General features: G+C 49.5%; 1 protein-coding gene across 2 annotated transcripts; it reads right to left on the reverse strand.

Annotated features, from left to right (window-relative positions):
• Nucleotides 1–3,468: 3,468 nt before the first annotated feature.
• EGR4 (early growth response 4) lies at nucleotides 3,469–6,263 on the reverse strand. Of its 2 annotated transcripts, none has more exons than XM_043603691.1 (2): nucleotides 5,716–6,263; nucleotides 3,469–5,314 (listed from the first exon to the last, which is right to left on the reverse strand). In XM_043603691.1, exons 1-2 carry the CDS (start codon nucleotides 6,155–6,157, stop codon nucleotides 3,996–3,998), a joined length of 1,761 nt encoding a protein of 586 aa, XP_043459626.1. In that variant the 5' UTR covers nucleotides 6,158–6,263; the 3' UTR covers nucleotides 3,469–3,995. The 2 variants fall into 2 exon arrangements, with proteins under 2 accessions (XP_043459626.1, XP_043459627.1); XM_043603692.1 differs by having other exon boundaries at nucleotides 3,469–5,311; nucleotides 5,716–5,911.
• Between the last annotated feature and the right edge of the window lie 6,564 nt (nucleotides 6,264–12,827).

Here is a 12,827-nt window from a genome sequence, read left to right on the forward strand (position 1 = left end):
TGGGGGGATGAGGGAAGAAATAGCAGGCATTCTAGGTTGCTTTGTCACTCTCTTCCCCCATATCCCACCTCATCAAGATTCTCATTACTCTTCCCTGTCTCTCCATGGTGAAAATGGGGATTAGAGTGACCACTGTTACTAATGTCTGTGTTGAGTTCTTCAAGTATACTGGGAAGGAAACAGGTTAGGGGCCACTGGCCTGGCCTATGGTAGGCACTCAATAATACTTGTGGAACGAGTAGATACAGGGATATACACTGGTCTTGGAACTGGATGGCCCAGGTTCAAGGCCCATTTCAGTCTCCCACCATCTGTGTGCCCTGAAGAAAATCCCTAAATCTCTTGGGCCTCAGTTTCTTTCTCTACACATTGAGAGGTCAGAAATTCTGTTCTTCTAAATTCCGTCCAACTACATGTTATTATCATGTGCTTCTATGTGCTTGTCATAGCCACAGTATTTGTGTATGTGCAGGGAGTGGCATGGACTGAGGTACTGGCAACAGGCAAAGAGAAGATAAACATGGGAAACATTTTAATAGAGGAACCAATATTTCTGGCTTCAGTGTTAATCAATATTGTCGAATGGATAAGCCAAAGACCCTCCTGCTACAGAATATGTGGACTGATTCACAAAACATAACAGACCTCTGAAACGCTTAACCAAGATTGCAGTAAAGGAAAGAAAATCTATATGGGCCAAAACTGGGAAGAGAAATGAGACCAAGAAATGTAAGCAAGGGATGTGCTATGACTAACCCCAGGAGATATGGGGAGGGAGGCTTATTGCTTATGTGCTCTGACCTGGGCTCTGACTGGGGGAGTTGCCTATGAGAATGTATAACAATATGGGTTAGACTTTGAACTCACAACTCCTGTGTGATATAGGAACCGTGGGCTGAAAATTAACATAAAGACTGATGTCCACCAGTTGGTACTCTTAGGGTGCATGGCACAAGCACACACAAAACTTCTCAGGAAAAACATACCCTCAAGCCAGGCCACGGAGTATTTTTGCCCAGGTAAATCCCCACTGAAGATGAACTCACAAGCTAAAAATTACAATAGACAAAAGGAAATATGTACCATAAATGAGAGTAGATAAGACCCTGAAGAACTCCAGGAAGGTCCAACAGGTCTGAGTGACAGCCTGGATACAGGAGGAGGGATCAAAGGTGAATCCCACAGAACTGTTAAGTTATTTGGATGAGACCAGGGACCCAAACAAATGATAGTCACCATTATCAGAAATTGGGTATATGGAAGAATGATTTGGTTTTAGACAGATAGTATTTGAAATGGCAGTGGGACACCCATATGGAGGTGTTCATTAGTCCAACCAAGTGGCTACAGCTGGGGTAGAGACCAGGGCTGGATGGCTTAGAAGTCATTTATGCAGCAGTGATAGCTAAAGGCCTTGAAGTGAATGTGCTTTCCAAAAACACTGTTGAAATAGGGAAGGTGAGAGCTAGGAACCAAGTCTGGAAAAACACCCATATTTTGAGGGCCAGATGAAAAAGAGGCTCAAGTAAGGAAAGAGCTCTCTGTTAGTCCCTAGTTCTGTGTGGGCCTGGCCTAATATTCTCTTCCCTCAGAATCCCTAGAGGAAGGTCCAGTAAATGGAACAATTTCTCTTGGGAGTGACAGGAGGGGCTTTTCAGCTGGGAGTTCTAGAGTCAGGCAGGGCTCTGATACCAGCACCACTACTTCTGTGGGGGTTCAATTTTCTCACCCGTGGTATTTAGGCCTAGGTGTGCGTGAGGACAAGAGAGGGGCACGATAGAGTTGACGGTACCTGACAGAATGCTATAAAGGGGGTAAGGGTGGGGTGGTTAGACACTACCCACCCACAGTCTGTCTGCCCTTCTCTCTTTTCTTAGGTTGTATGGTTTGCAATCAGTTACTTGAAATCTGAGCCTCTGTGCTCTTCCTTACATTGCATGGGAAATGAAGTCAGGTGGTCCATACCTATAAGTGAAAGGTATCGTCACTTCAATAGTAAGCTAATGAAAATCATCATCTTACATCTTTGCAAATCTGCCACTTACCTATTACAATACCTGATGGTCCACCATTTGAGCCTCTCTACAGGGTTAAACATTGCCCTCTGCAGGCTACTTTTAAAAATGCTAACTCTTCTAGAAGAGGTAATGTGGAGTGGAGTCCTTTACCACAAATTGGTCTATTCGATACAAGATATTCAACCATGTGGAAGTACTTAATACCTGGGGAAACAAATGGGTGGAATTCTCGGACTTGATCATTTTGTCTCTGGTACACTTGACTGTGGGGTGGAAGGTGAGCATGTCTGACAGTGAAGAGACAAAGAAGCCAAAGGATCAGAAGCCGGCTTGATCTGGCATCAGAGGGCTGTAAGGCATTCTTAACTCAGGAATAGCTCAGTGCAAAAGAGAAAAGAATAAAGCCTGAAGACAGGCCCTATCCTTTCCTTAGCAGAGAGGAGTTACTGGGGAGGAGAGATGGGGTGGCAGAGCAGGCTTTTAATGTTCCAGGTTGTGCCCAAGGTGGCCAGAAAGAGTATAAAAGCTTTTGAGTTGTAAGCTCAGGGAGTAAAGGGGGAGCAAGTTGCATCCATTCCCCATCTTCTCCATCACAAAATCATGTTTTCCTCTCTTCTTGCTCCAAACCCCCTCCTCAAGCCATGAAGGATTCACCTGGAAGAAGAGCTAGGGAAAAGGGACTGTGGCAGGTGCATGGCTGGATGGTAAATGGGCTGCTGCCACCTGGAAAAGATCCTTTGTGAGCAACTAGCCTGTGAGAATCTGGAAAGCACCCTCTCTTTGCTGGGCTTGGCTCTGCCCATCCATGGTCTAGCTGAACGCTGAATCCCTTTTGGCCATGACAGCATGTGCTTCTCATACAGATGCACAGGCACTGGCTGGAGCCTCTGTGATACCCAAGACTCTGGGTGTTCACAAACAGCACTGACATATTGCAGTCTTCTGTTGCTGTCGCTACTGCTTGGGGCTCCCTCTAGTTGCGGAACCTATTTCACTTCTTGGCAGGAAGCCTTTCCAAACAGTGCTCTTAAGCTGAGGTGCCACCATTCTGGGGTTGGTAAAAAAAAGCACTGGCTCTGGAGCCAGATAGATCTGAGTTTGACCTTGTTTGTTCCTAGCTGGGTTACCCAGCAAGTTACCTACTTTCCTGCCTCATCTTTGAAATGGAATTTCAGGATTGTGAGGATTAAGGATAATATATGATCAATGTTTAACACCTAAGCCTCTCAATCACTCTCAAGTTTCAGAAACACCTTGAGCCCTTAGGTCAGTTGTGATTAAATGCATCTGTTAATTCAGTACATATTTATTGAATGCCTACTGTGTTCCACAGTGCCTGACAGAAGCTGCATAATGATTCCATTGGCGTCATATCTCCCTTCTCTTCTGGCACATATTCTCCTGGGGGAGTGGTTGGGGAATGGGTCAGAAGCTTGGATGGCAGATTCGGTAAGCTTTTAGCACAATAATTTTAATTGCAAAAATAAACAGTTTTGTCAACTGCTCGAGAGTAGCGTCTGCTTTACAAAAATTAACAACAACAAAAGGAAATAACCCCAAAGCAAAACGTTACATCCAATGGCTGCTGGAAACGACATTGCTGTACAAAATCCCGCGCGAGACCGGCTCGGCGCTGCCCCAGCCTGCCTCTGGGGGGGGGGGGTCTAATGGGGGGCGTGGGGCGTGCGCCAAGCCAGTTACAAAACACTGTCTTAAGTCCCAAGGAAGTGCCCGCTCAGTGCATGAGAGGGCTTCCCTCGTAGCGCGGCTAACGCGGGAGTTGGAGCCCGGACCGCAGGAGCTGTCCACGGAGCTGGTGCTGAACGAGGCGTGAACGACGGGCGCTTCAAGGGAACTGGAAGGGGGACCAGAGGCCGGCCCCGGGACGTGCCGGAAAGAGGAGAGGGGAGGGGGGCAGACCAGGTCGCCTCTTTCGTGCCAGGAGGCGGCGCCCCAATCTACAAACCCATTTCTCCCTCACAGGGCGGCGAAAGAGAGGCCCAAAGAGTAAAAGCCAAGGCCCTTGAGCCGTTCCTCGGCGCGCGCCTTCTGCTTGAGGTGCACCTTGCTGTGCCGTTTCTTCTCATCACTGCGCGCGAAGCGGCGGCCGCACACGTCGCAGGCGAAAGGCTTCTCACCCGTGTGAGTGCGCACGTGTGTGGTAAGGTGGTCGCTTCTGCTGAAGTTGCGTAGGCAGATGCGGCACTGGAAGGGCTTGTGGCCCGTGTGAATGCGCAGGTGGCGGTTGAGCTCGTCGGAGCGCGCAAAGCTGCGCACACAGCTCTCCACTGGGCAAGCAAAGGCCTTGGCATGCGGCCGCGGGCAGAAGCAGCGCGCGCTGCACTTGCCGCCCCTGCGCCCCTTACGCCGCGCCTTGGTAGGGGGGAATGGGACCGACGGCGGTGGCCCAGGAGGCTCAGGCACCCCACTGCTCCCAGGGATGTCTGCCACCAGAGGTTTCGGGAAGTCCGCCGCGGCGCTGCGGAGGCCTAGGGGGGAAACCTGAGGCTGAGTAGCGGTCAGAAACTCTCCACTGTCACCGCTACTCCCTCCCTCCCCGCTAGGAGGGGTCAGGAGACCTGGGAGGCCTTCGGCCACCTCCCCTAAGTCACCCGGGGCCAGCGGGAAAGCGTCGTAAGCCCCCGTGGGGTAGAGTCTGTTGGCGGGGCCGGCTGGCAGCTCCGCCGGGCAGCTGATCGATAGCAGGTCTTCAATCTTGGCCCCCATCGAGGGGAAGCGGGCGTCGGGGGCCGCCTGGTAACCTCCTTGTGACCCACAGCTCCCTGGGGCTCCAGCTGAAAGTAGCTCCCAGGGAGCATAGGGGCCTTTGAAGGCCGAGGCAGTGTCCAGCGCTGGAGAGGCCGGAGGCGCCCGAAGGCCTGGCTTGACGTCGGGTGGGGAGAGCTGAGGCTCATACAGGCACTGTGAGGGGGCGCCTGCTGAGGGAGAGACCTCCCAGAACGCCTCTGGGAAGGTGGCAGCGCCCAGATCCGGGGAGTAAAGGTCCGCTGGACCCGGCAGCAAGGCGTCGGGGCCTGCGGGAAAAGAGGCGTCCAGCGGAGACCGAGATGCTGCCGCCTCAGGGCCGGGAAAAGGTGCCAGACCTAGGATGCCCGACATGAGGTTGAAGAGTGCCTCCGGGTCGTGCGGGTGTTCGGGTACTGCTTGGATGAAGAAGCTACCGCTGTAGCTGAGGCCAGGAGGGGGCGTGGGTGCAGGCCCCTCCAGGAAGCAGGAATCGGCTAAGTCCCCCCCGGCGCCGCAGCTGCTCAAAGCCCAGCTCAAGAAGTCGCCTGCTGAGGAGGGAGCAGGAATCAGCTTCGGGCACATCAAAGGGTGCGCCTCCGGAGTCTGCAAGCCCCCACCCACTAGGCCCTTGGGGCGCACGGACACATAAAAGGTGCCTTTTCCACATTCTGATCCAGCCTGAGCCCGCATACGCCCCAAGACGCACACACAAACATGCACACGCAAAACACACGTGCACGGGCAAAAGGACGCCTTGATACACCCACAGGTTCCTGCGGAGGCGCTGGAGGCACAGTGGGGCAGGGAATGGGGGTGAGCACCCCAGGACCCCCGAGCCTCCTATCACCCCTACCCCCACGGCTCTAGCGTTTCCGTCCCTGCCGGTTTTCAGGCACCATGCGCCCCCGCGCTGCGCCGCCGTCTGAGCACCCTCGGCCGTTCTCCTTACCTCCGGGGTAGCCGGCTGCCGCCGGCGCGTCTCTGCCGGGCAACCGGGACACGTCGGTACTGGGTTCCGCGCAACAGCCCTCGGTGGACTTGACCAGGAGCGCGTCGGGGCCGGAAAACTCGCTAAGGTGGAGCATGGCGCGGCAGCGGCTGCGGGGCGCCGGGGGCCTCGCCCGCTGGGCTTGGCGCGCCGGTGACGGGGAGGCCAGTAGTTGGGGTGCCCTGCGCCTCACAGACCCAGGCGGCCGGGCTCCTGGCTCCAGGCGCTCACCTCTGGGAAAGAGGTCCCGGGGTCGAGGCTCCCTTGCTCGCCGGGACCCGCCTCGGGCGGCGGCTCCTCGCCTCTCCAAAGCGCAGCCGGGCTCCCCCGATCCGCGGCCCCCCCACTTATATAGCAGCGGCCGCGCTGGCTCCGGGCTTCCGACTCCCCGGGCCACTGCCATTTCGGGAGGCCCCGGCCCTGCCGCCGTGACGTAAATGCCCAAACATGGACACAGGATGTGTGCCGGGGACTCCCGAAAAGGAAAGCTCGGGCTGTGACGTCGCCGCCGCCGCCGCCGCCGCCGAGCCCGCGCCGCTGCGTGCGCGCGCGCTCCCCGAGCGTGGAGCCCCGTGCGCGCCGGGGCCGCGGGTGCGCCTGACTGGGGCGCTGCGCCACGTGGGGCCCGGCGTTCAGTTAGTGCACTTCCCGCCTGTAGGCAGAGGCCGGGGGTTGGCGAGGAAAAGCTGCCTGGGCTTTGGATTCCACAGTTGGGGATTTCAGTCTGTACAACCTGTGTCACTTAATCTACCTGAATGTCAGTTTCCTCACCTGTGAAATGGAGCTATGTGTACCTACTTCATAAATTTACTGTAAACAGTAATTGGGTTAGAGCATATTAAATGCTACGCATGGGCACACAGTAAACTACAGAGATGTTTGCCATTATTCATTATTTGCTTCCACCTGTGTGTTTTTTCATTTTCTTAATAGTTTTTTTTTCCTTTAGTTTGTTCCAGGAAAAATAACAATTCAATTAAAAAGGACCATAACGCTTGCTACCGATGAGAGGAAAAATCAATTAGTACAAAAGGGTATATTCTAAATTGAAAATAAAAGTCTCTTCCCTCCCCATATACCTCCTGAGGTAGCAACATCTAAGTGTCTTGTGTATTCTTTCAGAAAAAAATATGCATATGCTGGCATACTCACTGTCTTGCAATATAATTTTTTTCCATTTATAATAGTTGAGAGATTGCTCCATGTCTGAACATAAAGAGCTTTGTCATTCTTTTCTAAGGCTGCTTAGTACTCCATTATGAGGGAAGTCAGTTTGTCCCCTATCCATGAGCACGTAGAAGCTTACAACCTTTGGTTTTTACCAACCTTGTTGTACTAAACGTTCTTGACTATATAAATGCGAATATATCTGTGGGATAAATTCCAATGAATGTAATTCTGGGTCAAGGGCATGTGGAATTTTGATAGACAATTGGCAAATTGTCCTCCAAAGAAGTAGGGCCTATTCCTGCTCCCTCCTCCTTCACCTACAGGGTATGAAATGCTTTTGTAGACTTTTTTTCTGCCTTGACTTTTACTCTAAGGATGCTGTTCCCAGCAACACACCGATAATCCACAGGATATATTTCCCTGAAATCAGCACCTGGACTAATTGGAAGATTTTGTTTCCAGAAGAATTTTTTTCTTCTGGGAAAAAAAACAAAAACAAAAACAAAAAAAACCCTTATCTTAAGGTGGCTGTGAATCTTGGCTGCAGAAGGTCAGTCACTTCCAGCAAAGAAGCCTGCCTACTCTCCTGATCTCTTCTATCTTCCACTGTGGTTTTCCCTCTGTCTTATTTTCTTTAAATAGTTGTGGTTTTATTTTGTTGTATAGTTCACTTAACTCCTTTCTGGAACCAAATTAGGAGATTAAATCAATACACAGGATAGCATGTTTTTCTTTACAAAGAGCATCTGTTCTTGGGACTCTAGGAGTTGGAAGTGGGGAGGGCAGGGCTGGGGTTCCCTCTTCTTTCTCTGCTTTCCTAGGAATAGGAACAAAGCCATTCAGGGGTGATGGGCTACAGAATGGTTTGCAGTGTATCTCCCAGCCTCTCTCGCCCACTGGTATTCTCATTTTTGAGAGAATGCCAAAAATGCCCCAACCTCACCAAATTCTCAGGCCTTTCACCCTATGTCCATCATCCAAACATTCATTCATGCGTTCATTTTCTCAATGTTCATTCACACAGTATTCCTTCCTTAAGTGCTTACTAAGGGTCAGAGGTAGATTTTGGTTTTGAGTCCACCAGGACCCTGAGACCCTTCTCCATCCCTAAGTGCCCTAACCCCACTCTACTATGACCCCACAAGTATGGTCACAGAATATGCCATCACATAATCACTTGCAAAATCTATGCTGACACACTTGCACTCACCTTCTCCCCATGTCTGGAAATCATACAAAGGTTTTCAAGAGTCATGTATGAGCAGCATGTCCTAACAAACGCCACAGATATAATTCTATGTTAGCTACACACATGTTTGCATGTCGGAAATGCAGAAACCCAGCACAGATCTGTAAGGATGAAACACACAGATCACTACTTCCATTATACACTATTTCAGACCGGGGGATTGATTGTAATCCAAATGCATTGCCAAGGCCAGGTGAGCCCACACCAGACACACAGGGCACACATGTCTCAAATCCATTCTGGCATCTTACTGCCTGGGAGGGAGGAGGAATGGAGGGGTTTGGCTAGGCCGGTGTCCAGGGCTCCCCAGGCTGCCCCGTCGGGCCAGATTGGCCAGCCCCAGGTTCCCCGTCCCTTCTGTTGTTCTTCCCTCTGCCACAGCATTCCTCCTCCTTCTTAGTCATGGATAATTCCCCTACTCCTTTGGCAAGTTTCCAGACCTTTGCTGCTCTCTGCCAAGGGCTGTTGGGCTAGGTCTGTGTTGATAAGGGTCCAAGTCACCCCAACTTCTTGTTACAGGTCAGGCCTGGGAGTAGGGCTGTGGAGGGAAGACTGAATAGGAGAGGAAATGAGGAACACAGCTTGCACTCTGGGTGTGGGCTGGCCCACACACCCATCTCTGACCCACTCACCTTCAGTGGACACGCATACACACACTCTCACATATGGGATGGTTACCTCTGGAGGGTAATTGCATCTGCATTTGGTTCCTTGAGGAGAAGAAGGGGGGACTATAAAGAGAATGGGCATTTTATAGCCCTTCCTAGCTCAGCCCCACTTACCTCTAAATTTTAACAGCTCTAAAAGAGATTCTGGGCCTAGATAGAATAAAGTCTTTGAGAGGGGAAGAAAGAGGAGCTTAGACCTATGAGTTCTACTTTAATTCACCACTTTAAATATAAAAACACAAACTGGAAGGGAAAAAAGGAAATCACACACTTTGAGCATCTTATAAACATATCATTTAATCATCCCAAAGCTCTATGGAATAAGGAATTGGAGACCTATTTCACAGATGAAGAAACAGACTAGGCGTGCCTGGATGGCTCAGTTGGTTAAGCATCTGACTCTTGATTTCAGCTCAGGTCATGATCTCATGGTTCATGAGATCGAGCCCTGTGTGGGCTCTGCACTGACAGTCCAGAACCTGCTTGAGATTCTCTCTCTCTCTCTCTCTCTCTCTCTCTCCCTCTCTCCCTCTCTCTTTCTCTCTGCCCCTCCCCCACTCTCTCCTGGGTGTGCTTTCTCTCTCTCTCTCTCTCTCTCTCTCTCTCTCTCAAAATAAATAAATAAACATTTTTTTAAAAAAAGGAACAGACTAGATAAGGTTAAATAACTTGCTCAAGACCACACTTCTATTCAGTGATAGGATGGACTAGCTAGCCTACTCCACAAGATAATTTAGGAAAAGATTATTCATTTTACAAAAGGATTCACTCTAGGATTGCCTAGATGGATGACATCCCTCTAGCTTTTCAAGTAGGGTATGATGTACAAACTTGATCTGGCTGGTGTCCATCCCTGCAAAGGTTCCATGGAGTGACTGCCATGGATAGGATGGATAGGAGCACTGTGGGTCACATCAGACATGTGCTGAGGAGAAGCAACGCAAGGTCCTTGGGAACCAGTGTGGAAGTTGTCATTGGTGGTAGTGTGTGTGTGTGTGTGTGTGTGTGTGTGTGTGTGGCCTTGGGGAGGGTGAGAGGAAATTTCCATGGGATTTCCATGGGAAAAGGTTGGGGAAGCAGAGTTTACCTTCTGGACAAGCATGGAACAGACAATTACTGAATGAATTAATGAATGAAAAAATTCATTCATCAAATGTTCATTGAGTACAGCCTTGTGCCAGGCACTGCGCAGGCTCCTGGGACACTGTTACTGATGCTGCGGTGGATAAGACTGGAAGCTCTGGATCCAGGGTGGGAGGAGGGAGGAGGAGGAGAATGGGGAGGAGTGAGCCTCCCTCTTCTCTCTTCTAAGAAGGCCCCAGCCCCTGTCATCATTCTGGTAATGCTACTGCCCCCTCCTCCACCCCCCACCTTGATCTTTCTGCTCTAAATATCATTGTGTTCAAATAATAGTGTATATATTTAAAAAGACTCCAAGAAGACAGCTGCCTCAGAGTATTAATCATGAAGAGGCCAGCACTCAGTCTCCATGGCGACTCCTGACAGAGCTGAGGAGCAGCTTCTCGGCCCACTTCCTGGGGCCATGGAGATGCAGGGACACAGCATCTCTCACCCTTCTCTTTCCTCTCTGCCCCTCCCCTCTCCCTCCTGCCTCTCCTTTCTTCTCTCCCCACCTTCCCTCTCCACTTCCTCTCTTTTTCCCTTCTTAAAAGATTTAGTTAAAAGCAGGGACAGAGGCAGGATCCAGCCATCAGCCTAACAAGGAACAAGGCCAGTGAGACTACAGCAGGGATGAAGTATGTCTCCAACTGCCACCTCTGCAGAACACAAGTCCCATCCCGGAGACCCCTGCAGCGCCCCTTAGGCTGCACTGACCACTGTGATGGATGCAGTCTGATCATCTGTCCTGAGGCAAGGGACCCACTGCCAGGGTCCTTCTCTGTCCCCTCCCCTGGCCATGGCCAGTCATTGGTTTATAATTTGTCTTTACCATTTTTAATGCTCATTGGAAAATGATAAACATGTTTTTTTAAATATTTTTTTATGTTTAAGTTTATTTATTTTAAAGAAAGAGACAGAGGGAGTGAGTGGGGGAGGGGAAGAGAGAAGGAGAGAGAGAATCCCAAGCAGGCTCTGCATTGTCAGCACGGAGCCGATGTGGGACTCGAACTCACAAACCATGAGATTGTGACCTGAGCCAAAACCAAGAGTCAGACTCTTAACCAACTGAGCCGCCCAGGCGCCCCAAGATAAACATGTTAAAATGAAAATATCTTCCCCAATTCTATACCCAGATAAATACATTTCAATAGTTTCAAGTTGATTCCTATAGCCTTTTCTTCATGCATATTCATTCAACATTCCTCTATCCAACTGTAACACTACCATCATCATCATTATTTATACCAATGGTGTCACACTATACATACTCTTGTTAGTTATAAGACATTGTACCTTAAACGGTTTTTCTTTTCCCCATCATGATACAGATTAATCGATAGTGCTGTTAACAACCGCTCCAGCGTATTCCATCATGTAGATGTACATAAGTTTTTAACTCAATTGTTTTCTGTTTTTCAGTATTATATAATGAATCTGGCTGTGCATAGTCTTTTTTGTGTACTTGGTTCACTGATGGAGGTAATAATACTAAGTATGCTAGTTAACATTTGTATACCACTTACTATGGGCACTATTCACCAGGTATTGAGAGTTTTACATACACTCACCATTTAATTCTCACAATGTGTTGAGTACTATTATTATCTCTATTTCATAGAAGGGGAAATCGAGGCATGGGGAGGTTAAGAAGCTTGCCCAAGCTTACGGGGTTAGTAAACGATGGTGCCAGCATCTGAACCTACAGTAAAACTATAGGCTAGATTCCAAAGAGTGGAATTCCTAGGTCAAAGGTGCAAACATTCAGAATTATAATATATAATGTCAAATGTTCCCCTAAGAAAATTGTTTCAATTTTGGAGCCAGACAGCAGCATGTGAGAGTCAACTGGTAAGCACCAAGAGGTATCCTGGTGATATTTTAATTTGCATTGTAAATTTAATTTGCATTGTAAACATTATAGGAATCTCTCCACAGGGCCTTAGTATTTCCTTTTCTGTGATCCAGGGGAAGCTTCCTAATGCTCTTCACATTCCCACAAGGGACACTGGAGATCAGGCTGTTCTGGCATTGACTAGAGTGGGTTGTGGGGTGTGGGGGGCTTCTGTACCCTTCTTCCTTTTGTGATTTTTAGTTCCGGGTCATGGGGGAAGCAGAGAAGAGAACAAGGTGGCTGTGAACCATTTAGAAAAAGCTTCCTAGACTCTTCCAAGGCAGCTTCTAGTTGTTCTGTCACAGGACAGAGGGAGGTTATTCCTTCTCCCGTCTTCCATTCAACTCCCATGGGCAAAGTCAACACTGGACAGAACTGAGAGGTAGATGATCACAGGAGAGCTGTGACTGGAATGGGTTCCAGAAGGGTCAGAGGCAGTGTCGGGGGGATGGACTTAGTGACTTCTCCACACTGCTACCCACCCTGGGATTTGGAATCAGCCTTCTTCCACCCCTTTGTGTCTAAGTCTGGTTCCTCCTTTGTCGGTAATAATGGACTTGAACCTTGATATACGTTTTTATTTGATTAGGTAATGGTGTTCAGAGCATTGCGTTTCAGTTCTTGAGTTGAGAAGGTGAAAAAGAGGCTGACAGAGTGGCCTGAGAGGCTTTAGCTTTGGAACAGAATTAGAATCAGAAATAAGCCTGCTACGCCTCTCCTCCCCGGTGTATTCCTCTCCCCCCTGGCCTCTCCTGCTTCCACTGACCTGACTTCATCTCACTGTCTTCTATCCTCTATCCTCCCCCGCCCTGTCTCACAATAGTTCTCTTTATTTTATTTTATTTTTAATTTTCTTTTCAACGTTTTTTATTTATTTTTGGGACAGAGAGAAACAGAGCATGAACGGGGGAGGGGCAGAGAGAGAGGGAGACACAGAATCGGAAACAGGCTCCAGGCTCTGAGCCATCAGCCC

The sequence above is a fragment of the Prionailurus bengalensis genome, chromosome A3, assembly GCF_016509475.1.
Source record: "Prionailurus bengalensis isolate Pbe53 chromosome A3, Fcat_Pben_1.1_paternal_pri, whole genome shotgun sequence".
In the NCBI taxonomy this organism is placed as follows: Eukaryota; Metazoa; Chordata; class Mammalia; order Carnivora; family Felidae; genus Prionailurus; species Prionailurus bengalensis.

Bases quoted from the DNA above. Each gene is read 5' to 3' on its own strand.
- EGR4 (XM_043603691.1), bottom strand. From the start codon at position 6,157: ATGGCAGTGGCCCGGGGAGTCGGAAGCCCGGAGCCAGCGCGGCCGCTG. The intron at 5,315-5,715 runs GTAAGGAGAACG...CTCCCTCCTCAG, and splicing joins GGCAGCCGGCTACCCCGGAG to CAGGCGACTTCTTGAGCTGG.